Consider the following 21,409-nt stretch of genomic DNA (forward strand, 5'->3'; position numbering starts at 1 on the left):
TTTTTGGCAGTAGCATCCATCCTTATTCTAAGCATTTCTATTTCACCTTGCCTTTGGGCCTGTTCCATTTGCATTTCGCTTTGTCTACGGGCCTGTTCTATTTGCATTTCGCTTTGTCTACGGGCCTGTTCTATTTGCATTTCGCTTTGTCTACGGGCCTGTTCTATTTGCAGTCGTTGCTCTTCTTCTTTAAAGGGAAGGGTGAGATCAGCTGCCTTAGCATCAGCCTCCGCCCCCGCTACCTTGCTCTTTAGCTTCAGACGTGCAGCCTCCTTAATGTGCAAGGCAGCTAGGGAAGAGATGGCACTCCCAGCAGCAGAAGACTTGCTAGAGTGGCTATGTTTAGATGATGCACACTCCCTTAGCTTAGATACCTGGCTAGAGCGGTTGGACTTAAGACTAAGTGCCACAGCAGGTGATTTTAAAAGATTGGTCTCATGGCTGCATAAGGAAGACTGATTTCCTTTTGGCTCAGACCTTAGATTAACAGGTGGAGAACTAAATTCCAAGGCATCTAGAATTGCCCTCACCTTATTTTCTTTCTCATTAGTGTCAGCTAAGACACTCACTATTTCTAGCTCTGAATCCTTGGCGTTAATGCGCTCGAGGACCTGGACTATCTTAGACACCAAACCCCTCCAAATACCGAAGGTCTCTTCAAGGTCTGTCTGTAATATGGATGGCACCCTTGTAATACCCAAGCTCTCAATTCTGTCCATTAATGTTGTGATGCGCTCCCATGCCGAACCTAACCTCACATGGAGGAGCTCCTTTTCGTCTATTAGATGGGCTAGCATCTTGGCTGAAGGGTGCTTTATCCTTTGGGGCCTTTCATTCCTACTTTCAGCCTCAGAAGGAGGTATACCATCTGCATCATCTTGAAATTGCATAGACATTATGTATTCTTAATAGCAAGTAAATTTACAACAAAAGCAAATACAACATACCAGCAAGTAAATTTACAATAAAAGCAAATTCAATATATAATACAATTCACAGCACTTAACCATAGCAATATATATCACTAAGTAACTATACTTTACAAAGATTGCGACCTTTGGCGCCAAACATTGGTAGGCAAGCTGCAAAACGCCAACTGACAGCAACTTGCCACTTGATACCTCCCTTGCCCGAGTGACGTAAACTGCCAAAATGGCGACTTCGCCAAATTTTCAAGCACCTTGTGCTCCGCGGCTCGAGGCCTGCCGCCGAAGGAGCACCGAGGCTGGCTTTGGAAAGGAGGAGAGAAGAGACGCCTCCTCCCCGCTGTGAAGGGAGGTCACCACCGCAGGACGATGAGACAGGTCACCACCGCAGGTCAATGAGACAGGTCACCACCGCAGGTCAATGAGGCAGGTCACCACCGCAGGATGATGAGACAGGTCACCGCCGCAGGTCAATGAGGCAGGTCACCACCGCAGGATGATGAGGCAGGTCACCACCGCCGGACCATGAGGCAGGTCACCACCGCCGGGCGACTGTCCCGGCCGAGATCCTAGCCACTGTGAAGACTCAGCCAGAACTTTCTTTTGGAGTTGCCAGGCTTATCTGGGTCCCGGCCTGGTGCTTCTGGACTCACCACCTCTGTGTGAGCCCAAAGACTGCTGCTGGAGCTCCGTGGCTCGATACCTGCCACCGAAGGAGCTCGGGGTAGATTGCTGGGTTTTGCACAGCCGTGCAATTGCAGAAACAGCCGCAGCTGAAGAGCAGGATACTGCAGAGGCTGAAGGAATGGCAGCAAGCTTCACTGCAACAGACCACAAAATCAAAGTCTCTATGGCCGTGCAAGCTAGCTGAAGCGGAAAACCGCTGATCGGCCTCAAAACTGTGCCGTCCGCCGGACAATAAAAAACTATAAAACTGAAACGTGCTGTCCTTTATCCGGGCGAACTGCAAATCCCTATAAGCTGTCCTATAGATATTGAACGACTGAGTCTGGATAACTTCAAAAAAGAATGTTTATTCATACAAGGTTGTAAACCTGGCACAGATCTTAAAGTTGCAGAAAATGAAACAAATTTCTATAGGTTTTAGGTACAGAATTATCCCTGGTTCCAGAAAGCAAAGGTGATTATAAAACCACTATACCCTAATCACGCTGCCTATATTAGAAGGAGAAACTCTTTCCTTCCCTATCTTTACAGCAAAGATTAGTTCTAGAAGCGACAGAATAACCCTGCTCCTCTAACTAGATTTCTTATTCCAGATCAATATAATTCAATACTTATCTAATTTGGATAGGCTTAGATTGGCCTGGTTTTGAGGATGATTTGTCCCAGTTAGCCTTGCACAGCTCCAGCACGTTGGAAAACTATAGCCAGAATGAAGCTCCAAAATGGAGACTAGACCCTGGTAAAAAGGGCGGTCCTAAGATGTTGCACTCTTTGACCAATCACTGCAAAGAAAACTGCAGCCAGCTCTTGCAGATTCCAAGCCATTTTTCCTAGGCTTTTGCAGCCAGAGGCTCAAACAAAATGCAAAGGAGGGAAAACAAACAAACGACCAATAGGTAAGGCAAACCATCGTCCTGGGGGACGGAACAAAAGGTTTGCTGTGATGTTCCTTCAAGTCATTTCCAAGCTATGGTGACCCTATCACTAGTTTTTTTTTGGGAGACTTGAATTATTGCCTTTTTCTGAGGCTGAGTGAGCCTGCCTTGTCCAAGGTCACCCAGTGGGTTTTGTGGCTGAGCGGAGGTTTGAACACTGATCTTCAAAATTGTACTGCAACACTCAATCCAGTACACCATGCCAGCTTCCCCAGAAGAATGGTACCTTCCTACACAGAGGCAACATAAATAAGGCAACTAGCATAACTTTTTAACTTTTCCACATACCTAATGGATCTTCATCTCACAAAAAAAAATCTGAAATAGTAGTCCAGAAGTTTGTTTTTAAAGGTGAACTTCATATTGAATCTGTATATGATGTATATATTTCCACCATAATGACTTGAGAGGGATTTTACTTATAAACAGCCACACAGAGCTCTTCCTTTACAGTCTTTCATTCATGCTAATAATGATGATGATGATGATGATGATGTATTTTTATATGCCGCCTCCATCTCCCCAAGGGGACTTGGCGCAGCTCACATAGGGACAAGTCCAACCATTAAACATCATAAAAACAGTTTAAAACATGTAACATTATAATTAAAACAGAAAAAACTATAGTTTAAAACAGTTTAAAATTATAAAACCTTAAGACATAAAACAATCTTAATCAATCATCAGCAAGACATCGAAAAATCCAGCTAAGCATGAGTAGGTAACTGTCACAGCTAACTAAAATTGGAGTTGATGAATAAAGTGCATGAGAAAAATAAAATGCATAGGGTAGACAAACAGGGCGGAGAAAATGATCTTGCGGTGGAGAACAATATAAGGTGGCAGATGAGACTTCATTGGATCACTTGTTTGGTTCTGATCTTCTGCGATATGTTATTTGCTTTGCATCTTTGTGCTCCTTCCATTCTCTAAATATCCAAGGTCCTTTAGTACAAAGATCCTCCTTGTCTTGTCTCCCTGACTCTGTCTAACCAGGTTCCAGAAATGGTGGGTAGTGCAGCATGTAGTGTGTATGAGTTTGCAGCTTTTCTTTTTGTTAGGCTTGCCTTAAGAACTCAGTAGAAGACCCAGAAAAAACATCTATTCAATCTCAATTTGCAGCTTTCCGTAACCAAACCAGTATCCTCCAAATATTCTGGATTACAGCTCTCATTATCCCTGACCAATGGCCTTGTTGGGGAGTTCTGTAGTCAAAAATATCTGGGTGGAAGCAGTAGAGGGAAACCTCTGGAGGTCTCTAAGATGGGAAACCTCTGGAGGTCTCGAAGTTAGAAAATAACACTTTGGCCAGGGAGTTAGCATGCTGTGAGGCTCATGCCACGGGACATTGTTCAATATGTGTCATGATACTAAACCAGGCACAGGCAAACTTCGGCCATCAGGTGTTTTGGACTTCAGCTCCCATAATTCCTAACAGCCAGTAAGCTGGATGAGACTTCTGGGAATTGAAGTCCAAATCACTTGGGAGGACCAAAGTTTGCCCATGCCTGCACTAGACCAATCATCTGCATAGCACTAAAAAAAACAAAACATGTGACTAGAAAAAGGGAAAATCATATTTCTCCATCAGTTTTTCTGCATTAAATGTAGGAGTACAGATGGGCAAGTGCCAAGGATTTCAAAGGCTCAATGGCTTCTATGAGAACATTGAGGGTCGCACGCCACTGCTGAATCCTCAAACTTTTTTTTTTAAAAAAAGCTAAAGATATTATTCCAATTAGAAGTTGTTTACTCCAGGGTTTTGTGAGGCATAAATTCAAAGTCAACATAGCATGAGGGGTATAATTAGCTATTTTTCACTTCAAGTAAATTATTTTCAATATTTTGTAGGGAACTGAAGATTGACCTTAATACTCTAAACCGGGGGCCCTTGGGTGTATTTTTTGTACCTGTGCACTAATAGAGGGGAATGAAGGAAACTGAATTGTACAATCAGTAGAGTACTAGGCATAGACACCATCGACTTCCACAAACACTTCATTGCTTAACTTTCTTCAAAATCATTGTGTCACATAGTTTTCTTTCAGGAAAATCATCTCATACTTGGTGGAGCCCCCAGTGGAGTAGTGGGTTAAAGCCTTGTGACTTGAAGGTTGGGTTGCTGACCTGAAAGCTGCCAAGTTCGAATCCCACCTAGGGAGAGCGAGGATGAGCTCCCTCTATCAGCTTCAGCTCCATGCGGGGACATGAGAGAAGCCTCTCACAAGGATGGTAAAAACATCAAAACATCTGGGCGTCCCCTGGGCAACGTCCTTGCAGACGGCCAATTCTCTCACACCAGAAGCGACTCAGGTTGCTCCTGACACGAAAAAAAAAATCTCATACTTGGTGACTCTTTGGGTTTTCTCAACCAATCTCTTCTGTATTTTCTAACCTTTACAAAGATTTCAGTTAATATATAAGAACATTGTAGACTCACATGCAGTTTCGGGCAGCCAAGTCCCTGTGTATGAAGTTTTTGGAGCTCAAGTACTCCATGCCACTAGCAATATCAATCATAAATTTTAAGAGGGTCCGGAGGGGCAAGTTCTGCAGAAAAAAGAGGCACAAAGAAAGGTGAGGTACTGAGGGGAAAAGCAATATTGCACCATGTGGAAATGCCATGAAAACATTGTGCCTATTCCCAATTTTAAAGATGAAAAAGCACTATTAGACATTTAAGACAGTGGTTCTCAACCTGCAGGTCCCCAGATGTTTTGGCCTTCAACTCACAGAAATCCTGACAGCTGGTAAACTGGCTGGGATTTCTGGGAGATGTACAGTGAACCTTAGTACAGCAAACTAATGTATGGGCCTTCTTGGCTTGCCTCTTTGGCATTTCATGGGCTGAGCTACTTCACTACTGCCATATATAAACTCCTTCCTAGAGAGAGGGAAAAAGGCTCGGAAAGAATAGTTCTTCCTGACATTCTACTTTCTATTTAATTGTAATTTAAATAATTTAAATATACAATTTTACTGTTTGCAGTGTGAAAACAGTATGATCTTGATAAAGCTGTGCCACAAATGTTCATGCTTGTGTATCTTGTATCTAGAGAAGAGATAGTCAGAAAACATATACTGCCTAATTGATTTGTCTATCAGGAAACTGTCAATGCTTAAATATGAAACTCAGCTAGCACTCAGAATATTTAACAAGTGTTGAAACTTCTTTTCCTTTTTCTTGTTTTAAATATTCTCAAATAATATCCTATAGCAGATTGTTCACAGAAGTCTGAATACCACAGTCCAAGAACAACATGTTCATGATCTAATCTTAGTGAGAAAAATACTTTAAAAACACAGAGGAAACCAATGAGACCATATTATTCAGGAGGGACAAGCACAGCCAGGATCACTAATGATAATGTTTCATCTTATGACTACGTTAAAGTCATAAGATGACTATGTTATGACTATAGGAATGGCCTGGTTTATGCTTATGGATTATGTGATTATGACTGTGATTTTAAATGTTTTAATTGTTTTACTTGAATTTAATGATTTGCTAAATGTCTTTAAAGCTGTATTATTGTCAAGGCATCAAATAGCTGCCTTTTTATGTAAAGCTGCCTTGAGTCCTCTCTGGGGTAGAGAAAGGTGGGATAGAAATACTGTAAATAAATAATAAATAATAGTAAATCTTTCATCTCTGTTGACAACAGCAAGTACATCTGGAGTGACTATATAAACTCAATGCATTTACAAGCTGAGAAACAACCAAAACTTTCAAGTGTCTAAAACTAGCAGTAACAAACAGGAGAACATAGATTTACATGTCCGGAATAAATCACATTTGATAAACCAAAACTCTAGTTCAAAATATAATTCCCAAATTAATTATTCTGTGAGGAGCATAGTAAATCGGAGAATCTTACAAAAGGGGTTTCTCCAATCCGAGACATCAGTAGAAAAGAGTGAAGGTCTCCGTGCTTCATAAATGGTAGGATAACCATTGGGATTGGAAGACGGCCTTTAGGCCGGTTGCGCAAACTGACTCCTGATGAAGCAGAGAAGGAAAGTTAGCAAGTACAAGTATGTTTGCATTAGGTTATTACATTTTGCTTTTCATAATTTCCTGAATTTCTCTGCCAATCACCATTTTAATTCTTAGTCCTTGGATTGTGTCATCTATTCCTATTAGTTTCAGATGGATGTATAATTGCTAAGAACTATCCTGAAAACTATCAGTAATATATTTTGCATACCTTAGCACCTTCTAATGAAGATGACCATATAATAATAACAATAATAATAATAATAATAATAATAATCTTTTTATTTTTTACCCGTCTCTCTTCTTAACACAGTTAAAACACATCATTATAAAACGTTACGTAAAAGATATATATTATAATGTTTTTTATGAAATACATATATTAAAATATATAGAACAAAGAACAAAGAACAAGACATGAGTTTAATATTCATAGTTAACAATTGACTGGGTAGGCCTGCTGGAAGAGACAGGTCTTCAATTGTATCTTAAATTCCAATGGCTTATATACTTGGAGTAATCAGAAAAAGGACAGACTGCTTACTTGCAACAGTAGTTCATTGAGTTGTTGTCTGTGAACTCACACAGACTGAGTTACCTGCATCCGCACAGGGGAGGGGTTGGATGGCCAGATGCCATCCCAAAAATATTTGGGATGGCATGTGGACAGCCAACAGGCAAAGCCCATTTTTCCCCCTGGCTGTGTGGACTTAAACCCCCTTTGGAGCGGGTTTCTTAAATCCACTCTGAAGTAGGTTTAATGTATGTGTGGAACTGCCCTATGAAGAAGTTCTGTTTTGAACTTCACTGCATTTCATAGGACCATATTGTTAATTCAAAGCAGGCATGATTTCTCCCATGTGAAACTAGGAACAGTCTAAGGTGACAGGCTGGTTTGAACCATGAGATTCTATTATTGAGCCTGCCTTATGCACTGTCTTTCTATAGTGCAACCAAATGAGCATCTTGCCTCTTCCTATAACTATCCAACAGTATTCCTATTTCAGTTCTCTATTAGAAGTATTCTGAATGTGATACACTAAGAACTTCTAAATAAATCAACAAGTTACATGACCACTGCTACCATCTAATACTATTGCCAACAGCAAAGCAGCTATGACTTATGCACAATTTAGAACACATCTGTACAAAAACTGATATAATACCCAAAATTGCTCACCAATCAGCTTGGTAACATGTGGATGATCAAACTCCTTCATGCAGGCAGCTTCCTTCAGGAAGTCTTCTATATCACTTGAAGTGAAGATGTCCGCTAAAATAAAAGCATATTAAGATTTTCTTTCAAACATAATGGGAGAAAGATGATAGATGTGCATAACAACGATACATTATTCCTGTTGTTGTTGTTGTTATTGATGTTTATTTATACCCTGCTTTACATTATTGTTGTTGTTGTTATTGATGATGATGATGTTTATTTATACCCTGCTTTTTCTCTCCACAAGGAGACCCAAAGTAGTTTACATTAAAACAGAATTAAATTTCATTGGTATTAAAATTCAGTTAAAATCCATTAAAAACATATTCAAAAATAAAAACTATGACACCCCCTGACTTGATCTTAAAAACTTTCTTCTTTAAAAGCCTGCCTGAGCAAAACGACTAGCACATTTAAAACAAGAGCACACTAAATACTAACATACTTTTATTGATAGCAGATCACTCCATCTAATACATGGAGTGCTGCCTTTGTTGTCAGATCATTATATAGTATACTTTACATAGATGGGTGCAGGATTGTAATCCATAAGGTCAAAGAGAATTGTGAAAAGTACCAACAGTGACTATTTAATAGCAGTATTAACAAATAGTAATGAAGTGGTAACACAAACATTCTTGCATTACGAGCTAACACATCTAGTGAGTGTAACAAAACAGGATACAGAGTTGGACTAAGGAGTACTGCAAACTCTGATCTTTGAATAGTTTTACTAAAAAACATTGTCATCCTTACCAATGACAGAAGCCTTTTCAAGGCCAAGGCATACAGTTTTCTAACAGGCAATTTCATACATGTCTACTGAGATCAATCAGATAAGTGGTCAAAGTTTTACAGCCCAGACTTGCTGAGCAGGAAAGAACTTTTTTAAATGACCAACTATGGAAATAACAAGATCAGATACAGAAAGATGGGTTAAATAAGACCCACTTTAGTTGACTTATATTCTATTTAAATTAGATTTAATCTGGAAAGGAGCAAGAGGGGGAAGCAACCTAATGCGGGTTCAGCTGAAGCCATGTGTCAACCTCTGAAGACTTTCCTTGGGCAAAACACCTGAGCCCCAAAGGCAATCCAGTAGTTAGAGTGCTCTTTGGCTTACTGGAAAGTAAACCCAGGACAATCCCATCCATGTTCCAGGTCCTTATAAGGGAGAGCAAATCCCTAGGTCAGTCTCAAGGGCGGACACCTTGCAGTGGTTCTCCATATGTTTTAGCCTACAACTCCCAGATATCCCAGCCATCTTCCAGCTACAGTAGAGTCTCACTTATCCAAGACTCACTTATCCAAGGTTCTGGATTATCCAATGCATTTTTGTAGTCAATGTTTTCAATATATCATGAGATTTTGGTGCTAAATTTGTAAATACAGCAATTACAACATAACATTACTGCGTATTGAACTACTTTTTCTGTCAAATTTGTTGTATAACATGATGTTTTGGTGCTTAATTTGTAAAATCATAACCTAATTTGATGTTTAATAGGCATTTCCTTAATCCCTCCTTATTATCCAAGATATTCGCTTATCCAAGGTTCTGCCGGCCCGTTTAGCTTGGATAAGTGAGACTCTACTGTATTAGGATTTCTGGGAGTTGAAGGCCAAAAACATCTGGGGACCCCAGGTTGAGAACCACTGCCTTAATGGCTTACTGGGTCTCAGAGCCCCTAAAAGGGTCCCAAAGTATGCACCAAACTCATATATTATCCCTATATTAGCAGCCAGTGACAGCCTGTTTCCTTACATCAATTGTAAGTAGACAAAAAATCCCCAGGTAAAAGGGAGAAAATCCCAACACAGTTCTCAACTAACCAGCAAATCTCACACTGATCCAACCCGTAACTCACAGTATCCTGGGGCTCTGCACCGTGCCCAACATGTTGCCCCCGGCCTCTATCTATGAAGGCCATCAAAAGTACTATCTACCCCACAGCATTGTTCTCTGTGCATGTGTAATTAATTATCGTATATACAGTAGAGTCTCACTTATCCAGCATAAACGGGCCGGCAGAATGTTGGATAAGCGAATATGTTGGATAATAAGGAGGGATTAAGGAAAAGCCTATTAAACCTCAAATTAGGTTATGATTTTACAAATTAAGCACCAAAACATCATGTTATACAACAAATTTGACAGAAAAAGTAATTCAATACGCAGTAATGCTATGTAGTAATTACTGTATTTACGAATTTAGCACCAAAATATCATGATATATTGAAAACATTGACTACAAAATGCGTTGGATAATCCAGAATATTGGATAAGTGAGACTCTACTGTACTTGAGTATTAGCTGACCCGAATATAAGCAGAGAAACCTAATTTTACCACAAAAAACTGGGAAAACATATTGACTCAAGTATAAGATGAGGATGGGAAATGCAGCCACTACTGGTAAATTTCAAAAATAAAAATAGATACCAATACAATTACATTAATTGGGACATCAAAAGGTTAAATGTTTTTGAATATTTACATAAAACTTTAATTTTAGATAATAGTAGTAATAATAATAACAATACTTTAATAAAATAAGACTGTCCATCTCTGATTGCCTATATACTCGAGTATAAGCTGACCAAAATTTAAGCCGGCCAGGACTCTCACTCGAGTATAAGCAGAGGGGGGCTTTTTCAGCCCTAAAAGGGGCCGAAAGACTCGGCTTATACTCGACTATATACGGTACATTGGTAAAACCAATCTAGACTTAAGGTAACGAAAAATGCAATTAATGTAATCCATAGCCTTGGCAACACATTGATTAAAGTTAGAACATACTGATACATCAATTAGATATGATGTATTACATTTTGCAAAATCTGACATATTATGGTTAACATTTGTCAAAAATGAAACTGATGCCTGAATTAAACTGATTTACAGAAAACAGGATCAAAACTCCCAGTGATTTTAGTGGTTCAGGAACCTTCCCAGTGGCATTCTACTCCCATAGTTAAAATGTGTTAATGGATGGCACAGCACTTAATTCGCAGACCAACAGCTATACTGACAAGGATACTGCTTTTATAGTAGCAAGGGCCTTGTGTGACTGCAAAAGTGAGGCATGGCTTTTAACATGAAAAGCACAAAGCAACAATAGATGAAAAGAAAGGTGAGGAAAGGGAAAGAAAAAAACTGGCATAGTGTTGTTTGATGAGCAAAATGGAAAAAGAAGACATTGGAGGCCTATTGACTAGTCTAGAAGCTACCTACCTTTTAGCATTTTCACTGCAACTTTTTGAAGAGAGCCATCAGGCAGTTTCAGCTGACCTTCTCTTACAGAACCAAATTCTCCTGATAAAGCACAAAAGGAACAGGTCAAACACAATGCAACTGAACTTTACTCCCATGGACCATAAAGGATTTAGATCTTAAGTGAAGAAAGGCTTCTATGAAGAATATGGATGCTTCTAAATAATGGTCTCTTCCAGTCAAAGGTTTTTCAGATTGTTTTCAGGGAAGAAAGACAGATAATATCACACTGTGGCTAAAGATTTTCAGGAGGAAGAACAAAAACTAGTAAGAACATAATGGCGCAATACACCCAATGACAAAACCATATGATATTTTTCCTCTCCCTATTTTTGCCTTAAAGCACTTCCACTCTCACTTTCTTCTGATTTTCTACTTCTTTCTCATATTTTACAACATGTTCTCTATTTCTCCATTCATGCCTTTCAAAATATGCCTTAGCTTTGCCTCTTGAAATTCCTCTATCTATCCCTCAGGAATGCTCAAAACACCACAAATTATGTGTGTGTTTACCTATTTGATTGAAATAATCTCAACCTGTGATAAATACTATGAAAAGATTAGTCAACAGACAGAAAGACAGGGCTCAGCTAAATTTCAACCTCTGTTTGGCTCATTCCGATAAGCTAAAGGCTGTTGTGATCTAATAGTTCTGTTTTGGGCCATTAAGGCATGCTAAAACTCATTGAAATTAATGGATTTACTCATAGGCTGTTAAGTTTCACACTCACCCTTGCCTAGCATTCTTCCCAGTGTAAACTGCTGCTCTTGAATCAGGACATCTTTCAGTTTAGTCTTCAGTTCATCACTGATTCCTATACTGTCCACTAGAGAGAGACAGAAAGATGTTTTTAACACAATATCTCTAAACCTTGCTCTTATTTTTTTCTGAACCATAGCTAGACATACTAGATAAAGATTGCATTGAATAAGTAAGAAAGAGTATGAATATGAATGGTTAGATCACATCATTTCTTCACAACAGTAAATTCTGGGTGCATAACTTCATAACTACATTAAGTATGTTTAAGGTTGGTCCTATATTAATTCTCCTTTCACGTATTATGATATTCCAAATTTTGGAATCATTACATTTGCATTTACTTCAGTTTTAAACTTCAAAATGCGATGTGATCCTTTAATTACACAATTAATAAAGAGGAAATAAGAACAATGTAAACAGTACAGATGGATCAGACTTGTATCAGTCAATTCCACAGATGGCGAGGGTGAATCATAGCTGTTAGTATGTCATAGGAGCTAGAATAATTTACAACAGTGAATAATAGGGGCTTGTGTTTGAGATGTAGCACAAAGGCAGCTCAATAATTTTATTTATATATTATATTGCATTGCTAAATCAAGAAATTATGCACAAAAGTGTAAGCAAAATTTGACACTTCCAATTTTTGTCTATAAAATAAAGCTAGAACCTGTGAGCAGCATTGATGAAAACACATTGGTTCAAACCCAATCATATTTATAACAGATCCACTGAACTCAATGTCCCTTCATTTAATCCTTAAAATCAACAATTAATCTCTTGACACTTTCAAAGCAAATATGTTTTATTTGATGCAGACTTTCAATTACTTCAGCCCACTTCATCAGCTGTAGTTTTCAATTATTTCAAATTGTCTGCTCTATGCATGACTATATCTATATCCAACTGTATATCAGCAGTAACCAAACCAAGATAAACACAAAGAGAGTAATAACAGAGACCAGACATGTAAAAACAAGGCTCTCTCATATTAAGAATTTGATAAAGTGCAGTGCTTGGAAACTACTTTTCTAACTGCCATGCTCAGCAGCCCCTAACCACCAATGTCAGATTGATTTTCCTAATCTCTTCAAATTGGGTGCCACCAAAGGGAAGACCCTGCTCCTTGAAGCCATCTTTAAACTTAAAAAGATCATGTTACTCAGAGCAAGGCCTTTCCTAATGTGATGAGTCATGGGCCATGTAGTCCCGTTCATGGCACTGTAGTCCCAGATGAAGAGGAGAACTTGGGTTTTTCACCGTCTCAGTCAGAATTGGAACCTTCCCAGCCAGATTTGGGAACCTTGCACCTGCAAGAGATTTGTCTTCCAGAAATCTGTCAAACAAGCCCTGAGTCTAAATCTCCTGTGTTTTCTCGCCACGAGTTTTGTAAACATCAGAGAGCAGTTCAAGCGGCCTCTCGTAGGAGTGCTAGGATAGCTGCTAAGAATTCAGCTGATTAAGCCTGCTTTCCATGGGAAACCTTAAGGAGTCATGCATCTGGACTCAGAGATTAGCTTTCGTTTCTAGTTCCCCAGAGAACTGCTCTTTGGTGGGAAAACTAGACCCTATTTAGGTGTTTTACCCACAAAGGCATCTTGCGGAGTCAATTCGTCAGCTACTGGAGTAAGTTGTGTGTGGACAGCGCGCTCCGTTTCCAAGCCTCGTTCCTGTTTCAAGCCTTGTTCCTGATTCCAAGCCTTCGCTCCGTTTCCAAGCCTTCGTTCCCGTTTCCAGCCTTGTTTACCTCCACGGACCTTGCCTTGTTTTCCAGGACTCAGCCTTGCCTTGTCTTCCGGATTTTGCCAAGTAATTCCACGGATCTTGTTCTCGCTCCCCGTGCCTTGTTGCCTTGTATCAAGCCTTGTTTCAAGTTATTTCCTAGCCTTGCTCAAGTTCATGGACTAAAGGACCTTGTCATCTCCCCTCACTTTGCCTGGCAAAGTGAGTGTTTCGGTTATTGGATTACAACTTTGGACCTTAATATTTCATATTGGACATTGTTTCTTGGGACTAATTTTGACCTTTCCTGAAAGGTCTACTTCTGAACTATTTCATACACTTGCTTTTACTAACTTTATATATTTCCTTAATAAAGATATTAGATAGATTCTGGCCTCTGTGTATGGTTATTGGTGCTCTGCAGCCTGGGTCGTGACACCTAATCATCACAGCTGTTGCAAAACATATAAAAAGAGATACCCTATAACTTATAATGATTTTAGTGGGAATGAAAACAGCACTGTAACTTACTAACTAGCTGCAGTCTATCTCTATGGAAGTAGGCCATGTAGAAATTAATGAGATCTAACACTTGAGCTGATGACATGTTTACTTGGAAGTAATGTGTTTTATCAATAATATGGCTTACTAATTATTAATATGCATGAGATTGCCATTTGTTTCTAAATAGAATTTCAGGTAAAAGTGGAAGTGGAATACAAACATATGTTATGATGATGATGATGGTGGTGGTGGTCTTGCAACATATCAATCCAGCAGTGCAACTATCTAAGTTGTGCTTAAAACATGGTTTCTGGACAGAGATTCCAGAAACACATCCATGAGATCATTTTGCCCTTTACTTTGTGCCTGTATTATAAATGTTCAGTGCTCAAGATTCAGAAAAGTGAAAGAGAGGAAGAGGAAAGAAGAACACTTTGTGTCTGCTATCTGGAAGTGCATTTGATGAATGGAGTTTGTAAAAGAGAGTCATTAGAACATTTTACCTACATGTTGCCTCAATAAGCTCTGGCACTTCTCTGTTGAAAGATCTCACTGCTCGGAAATGGACTATAGGATCCCCTCCCACCATGCTGCCAAAGGCATGACTAGAAGAGAAAAAGGAGGGGAAAATCATTTATGTAATATGAAAAAAAGTGTCACAAAAGTACAAATAATTCACTTTACATATATTTAACACAGACAGTGACCTAGAGTCTCCTTAAATAGTTATCTCTTTCCTCTTTGTGAAATCATGCACAATTTCTGGTGTCCCTAGGGTAGGTCCTTTTTATTTTTTATTTACCCAAAAACAACACAAACATACAGCTATTTTCAAGAAAATTGGAGTTGCCCCAATACAGAAACACTTGCTTTCCCCACCTAAAATAGCTCACTCTCCTCCCATTATTCTGTTTAATGGAAATCTGCTCTGAAACTAATTCTGTACAGATTTGGCCTAGACACGTGTCTTAGTCACTACACAAGGCATTTACCCAAAACGGGTTTCTTTTCTTCTTTTCCTCAGGAGGATCAGTGCCAAGGAAACAGCTGTGACCAGTGCCGTCAGAATACCTAAAACCACAGGAACCCAAGATGTCCCATACGGAGGCTGTCGTTGTCCTTCTGTATAAAAGAGAAAAAGCACATGTGGCAAAATACACTCCAAATTGCAATCTTTAAAATAGGCATCTTCATTCATAAATGGCTCAGGTACTAAAATGAGACCCACAAGTTGGATTTCAGATAATTTTGAAAAGCTACCAGCAACCCAGCCTAATCTATTGTGACAGGACAATCTGAGAGTCTGCCACCAACTACCTCCAAAACATCTAATATTGATTCCAAGAACTGGTGGGGAACATTTGCAGAAGAAAGGAAGTCCATTATTCAAAGGCTCGACAGGAATAAGGAATACAGTTTATCATGTTCTTGACTTATTCAAAATGGGTGGTTAAAACTGTTACTAAACCTGTACTTTGTACAAGCACAATGGATTTGCACTCATGTAGTACAGGTCTGCAGAGTTTAGGTACTACAACACTTGGGCATTTTTTTTCTTTCATTACTGGGATCTCAAAATTCACTAATCAGAACTAAGTGCTAAATATTAACTCCAAACTGCAAGAGTAACGGAGGGTTTTTGAAGACCTAAGAAAAAGGGCCAGGGTAATTACATGCTTAGTTCGATAATTTCCTTTCAGACCAAGAAGTGTCCATCCCTAGTGTAGTATATTTCCAGTAGCATTATACAGCTTAACATCAACATCAACAAAACAGGTTTATTTACACTACAGCAGGAGATGGCATCATGCTACTCCCATGTCTTGAAAAGTAGGAGTTTCAGGGATGGCAACATTATACATATAACAAGGAGATAAAGAGCACACTTTAATACTTCTCTACACAATCCCTTTACAGATTCCCATTCGAGATGCTCTTTGCGGGCAGACACTCTCCTCTCTTTGTCTTGCCCAAAGATGAGGAATTTGAGGGGTGAAGATAACCTTTCCCCTGACCATCCATCTCCGATGCACGGAGCCGAGGCTCCATGCGGCTTTCTCTCCTCAGCTCCAACCGGAAGTCCCTTTTACAGATTCCCTACCTCACTATTCCATATGTTTCCTATCTCCAGGGGAACTCTGATTCACCTATTACAACAAGGAGCTCAAAATAACAAAATAACTTGGGGAAAGGAATCTCATATCCCAGAGGATGACTGGAAATCCTTCCAATTACTCAGTACCAGTAAAAGGGGTAGATGTGAAGACTTTTCAAATACTGCAGCCATAAAGCAGTATCTGGGGAACCTCAACCATATGGAGCCCAGAATGTCCATATTTTGTTCTTCAAGGCTTACAGCCTCAACTGATGTTATAGAATCATTGAGATGGCCATCTAGTCCAACCCCCTGCCATGCAGTTAAAGCAGAAAGTACCCCCTGACAGATGGCCACCCAGCCTCTGTTTAAAAGCCTCCAAAGAAGGAGCTTCCACCAGACACCAAGGCAGAGAATTCCACTGCTGACTCTTACAGCCAGGAAGTGTCAGTGGAGGTTTAGCACCACAGGGAGTTGTTTCATGAGGAAGGATGTTGCTGGAGAAGGCAGAATGTAATCTCTTTAGTGCTGTGACTCCACCACCAACAGATCACATTTCCCTGCAGCAACTGGGCTTTAAAAACACTTATATTAGTGTTGACTGAGTTTTTGAAGGACAACAGTTTATTCATTGCAAAGACATTCCTTAAACAAACAAACAAAAATGCGATCGCATGCACGACTGCATACATACTTGATGACCAAAAGTGAAAAAAGGGATAGAAGAATATTGCATACTTTAGGTATACAGTATCTTACAGTGAAGAGAAATATTGTTTCAGGATCCTTATACAATATTTCTTCATAATCATATAGTATCTGTATTCCTCTAAATTATGCATGTAATTATATATTTAGAGATCCTTTAAGATCTTAAAATTGAAACAAGTTCTGGAAAACAGAAAATGAATGGGACTAAAGCAGCCAATCTGTCTTTTTCAAGAAATACACCAAGGATGACATACATGTTGCATTCAAATTATTTTTTAATGGAATAAAGAGACCATAGAGAGAAAGCATACAATTGGCATGTGTGCATATTTTTAAAAAATAGGTGTGTGAAAGTTTCACATACTTCCTGGTCTATCACTTAAAACTTTTAAAATTTGTTTTCCACGTTCTGTGCCATTTTAAACATATAATTTCAAGTTGCACATACCCTGAATTAGAGATTAAAAAGTAGTACTATTTATCATTTGTGTATAAAAATTTCAAAGTATATACTGAAGGTAGGGAGAACAGAAGACCAGGCTTAGTAGTATTGCCAGATCAAGAGTAGACATCTTTGAGTAAAAGCCTTTTACATGTCTGAGGGAGACGTAATGCATCTGGGCATTATGCAGCATCCTCAACATGCCACATGTTGCTTCATTTCCTAGCTTGGAAACGGGGTCAGGGAGGGTGGGAAATACTTTCAATCTTTAGGAAACGTTGAGAGAAACAGATCCCACATCCTTCCTCTTCCTGGGAGTACTTCTTTGTTGAAACCATCACAGTAGAGGAAACTTGTGTGTGTGTGTGAGAGAGAGTACAACAAGGCCAGTAACACCAGTTTCTTTACCACTGAGGTCTTGGAGCATTTGCCCTAACGTGCGTTGTAAATTCATCCTTGTTCTTCTTGCCAAGCTGAATGTGCTTCAAATGAGATTGCAAGTGGTTCCCTAAACAGCACCATTAAATGCTTTTATAAGCTTCCCCACCCATACACTGGGAGACACTAACAAGCTGCCCCAGATATTTCACACACAGAGGGAACACAGAAAATGCCTATTCAGTACCAGCTTGTTACTACTGGAAAATAAGCCATTTTTATTTTCCACAAGGCTTACCACAAAGTTTCATTATTTTTACAGATCTATAGTTTTGTTTACTCAGCATTTCCACAATGGAGCCTTATTTACAAGTTTTTATAGGCTTGGCTTCATACTCCATTAGATATGGTTTCTGTCTGGACGCAATGAGCCTTTGGCCAAAATAGAGTGAGGGAGCACAGTGTATTTTAATATGAGTAATTGTTTAAACAAAGTAAAGTTATTTGTTATTAGTGCATTCTTGTCAGATTTTAGGGAACACATTGCCATTCAAGGTTTTGCTAGGTTGAAGACTCTAATTAATTACTTTTCTAGATGCTTCAGTCATAACCCAGCAGTTGGCATGCTTAACATTGCTAAAGTGCATCAAACTGTATGCTACATTTTGAGTTTTATTTTCAAATTCTCTCCATATATTTAGGTGAATCACACTTTCTATTGCGTAGATGTTCTTCTTTGTATTTTTTCTGCCATGAAAAACTGCATGGTTTACAAAGGAATAAACAGCTGATTTTAGAATACAAATAGCTGTAAATGGTAGAGTCACTGAATTATTTCAGTCTTACACCCATCTAAGGGGGTTGGGGAGTGGGGATGGGTGGTGGCAATGGCTCAACTCTACTACCAGCCACAAGTAGAGCTGGCTCCCTGAGTAAATTTACAGTACCTACATATCCACCTCCAACACACTTGGAAGGCCATCATACTTGGACAACGAGGAATCACGTAAGTAAGTAAGTAGTAGCATAAGTAAGTAGCAAGAAAAATAAAGCTTAATTTGCAAATATCTTGGAATGGCATCTTTCCCAAGATGCGGGTGAGGAATAAGTGTGGTTTAGTGGTATTAGTGTTTGACTAAATCCCACTCAGTCATGAAAAATTCCGGGGTGACTTTGGGCAAGTCACTCTCTCTCAGCCACAGAGGAAAGCAAAAGATAACCCCCTTCTAAACAAATCTTGACAAGGAAACCCCACGATAGGGTCACCTTTGGAGCCTCATAAGTTGGAAAGACTTGAAATTACACGATAACAATACAAACAAATGTGGTTGGGTTATCACAACAAAAAGAACCTTTAAAAAGAGTGGACAATACTGGAGGGGCACCTTTGACCTACAAGTGTAATTTTGATTGGTAATAGCCCCAAATCAGGGTTTCAGGATGGATTGCCCTTCCAAATATCTCATCCCTTGGAATTCTTCCTGTCCTACACACTCCCAGTTTATAACAAAGCAGGGAAGGGAAAACTAATCACCCTGTTATCTGTAATCAAACATAGTGGAGCCAGTAGGAGGTTATATACACTGATGATATTCCAGATCAACTAGTCAATCAGAGCTACTAGCGATAGCCTCCAGTGATTAACTACTACTAACAAGCTTCCTCATACCATCTATGAAAAAAACCCGTATCTGCAAGCTGTCTTATTCTATTCTTTAAAATGGAAAAATGTAACATTTATTGGACTTTAGAACAAGGATAACATACAATGTATCATCGCAGTTTTTTTTTCCATTCGATTACAATACTGGACAATACACTCATTACTTCCTTGAACCAACTCCAATTTATAGCAAAATAAGTTTTCATCATTGCAGCTGGGTGTTTCTTTTGGGTTGGGTGAGGGGAGACTTGTTTTCTTCCTGCTAAACTGCTTGACCTTATTTGGCTTTGGTCTCTTAGTTAAAACACGCAGCACATGCAGCTGTGAGTACTGGGAAGAGCATGGCCAGAAGGATACAATGGTACCAGTGACTCTCACTGTTCCTCATCTCATGCACAGTAATAACAACAGACTATTTTCCTTGAAGGGGAAAAAAGAAACAGGAAAAAACCTTTCAGAATATGCAACTCACCTATTAAATCTTCCGCTGTAATCAATAAAGGCTCACTCCATGGTCCGCAGCCAGCCGAATTTAATATGCACACCCTGATCAGAAGGTCTTTTAAGGGATTCCACATAGTTAGATTAGCTCTTGTGTCTTGTACTACCATCTCTCCCTAAAACAGAAAATGGAAAAAATGAATCAGTATCCAAACATCACTTAATGCAGCTTAAAGCCACTTTAACTGTTAAGGTGCAGTGCTACAGAATCCCACGAGTTGTGGTTTTGCAAGATCTCTAGCCTTCCCTACTAAAGGTTTCTGGTGCCTCACCAAACTACAAATCCCTGGATACCAAAGCATTGAGTAATGACAGTTAAAGTGGTGTCAAATTGGATAAATTATACAGTATAGAGGCACCCTATATTGTCTAATCTTGCAATGCTTGTTGCCCTTTTCTGCACCATGTGGATCGGCTTCTTTTCTTCAGCCACAGGAACCTATTTGTTTCTTAAGCATATTTTGTTCTGCATGTTTCTTTTCACACTGTTGCATGCTGTGGGCTGGACCAAAAACTGTGTTACATGGCAAAATGGTGTGTGGATTCTTCTATAGACTGCTCTATTGGCAGTTAGCCTTTTAATCCTGTCCAGCTTCATGTTTCTCATTCCCTCAAAGCTGCTGTTTTGCTTCAGGTGGAAATGAAGACAGGTGCTCATTATGATTTTTTTGGATTGGTGCCAATCTGAGGCATTATTTTATGTTCATGTCTGTGATCAAAAAGCTGAGAACACGCTTTTAATTTATATAGACATAAAATTACTGCTGCAAAAACTGTACTCCCTTAAAGAAAAGGAAAATTTCCCTCAGTTCTCATATACTATATTTACCATATATTTAGATTGAGCTGATTTATATCTGATACTTATTTATCTAAGGTATGTATATTATACCTTACCAAGCAGAATTTTAAGGCTGCAAATCAGATATCTAACAAAATTAACATAGGATAAAATACAGCCATACATAAAACAAAAATAAAATTTACAATAGGACTTGATGGCTTTAGGTTTTAACACTATTCTATATTCTCTACCTCACACTGACAAAACCATAGAAGTAGGGAAGGCAAAAGAAAGAAAAGTTTATTTAAATACCAGCAGATGGAACTTCTTTATTGCTAAGTTCAAAAGCTTAAGAAAAAGCAGTCGTTTCCAAATGTATAAGTCACCAACATTAGCGATGTTTCCCAGGAAAGCAATTATGTGTTGGGACACCATAGCAGAGGACATCTTATCAGCAAACATGACCTGCCTCATTTTCCTAGGCAGTGATATCTGAAAAGAGCCTCTTTAGGTTATTCTTTTTTTTTTAAAGCATGTTTGTGCAGGAACAGGCAGCGTTTTATGTCTTCATTGCCCACAAAACACCTATGTTTTGCAATATTGGGAGCAAATATTCACTTGTGATACTACAAGGAACAAGTCCTGTGCAAAACATGATTCTGTGAAAGAAGGTACTGTATATATTTAGGTCAAGAACATTGGTTTTTCTGATTCAGAGAATTGGCCAGTATTTATGAATTGTACCTAGCAAAGTTTGCTGAAAAGGTATTCTAGGCAACTACATTTAAAATGTATTGTTTAAAATTATC

General features: G+C 39.0%; 1 protein-coding gene across 2 annotated transcripts in view; it reads right to left on the reverse strand.

Annotated features, from left to right (window-relative positions):
* tyro3 (TYRO3 protein tyrosine kinase) overlaps positions 1–21,409 on the reverse strand; it is an 83,317-nt gene that overhangs the window by 16,510 nt on the left and 45,398 nt on the right. For both annotated transcript variants that reach the window (XM_008104326.3, XM_008104332.3), the window contains exons 9-16: positions 19,788–19,932; positions 15,019–15,148; positions 14,534–14,631; positions 11,769–11,864; positions 10,999–11,079; positions 7,726–7,818; positions 6,427–6,548; positions 4,989–5,098 (exon numbers count right to left, since the gene is read on the reverse strand). In XM_008104326.3, the coding sequence (XP_008102533.1) occupies positions 4,989–5,098; positions 6,427–6,548; positions 7,726–7,818; positions 10,999–11,079; positions 11,769–11,864; positions 14,534–14,631; positions 15,019–15,148; positions 19,788–19,932 (875 nt within the window). The remainder of the gene's footprint in view (positions 1–4,988; positions 5,099–6,426; positions 6,549–7,725; positions 7,819–10,998; positions 11,080–11,768; positions 11,865–14,533; positions 14,632–15,018; positions 15,149–19,787; positions 19,933–21,409) is intronic.

Source organism: Anolis carolinensis, chromosome 1, assembly GCF_035594765.1.
Source record: "Anolis carolinensis isolate JA03-04 chromosome 1, rAnoCar3.1.pri, whole genome shotgun sequence".
NCBI classification, from domain to species: domain Eukaryota; kingdom Metazoa; phylum Chordata; class Lepidosauria; order Squamata; family Dactyloidae; genus Anolis; species Anolis carolinensis.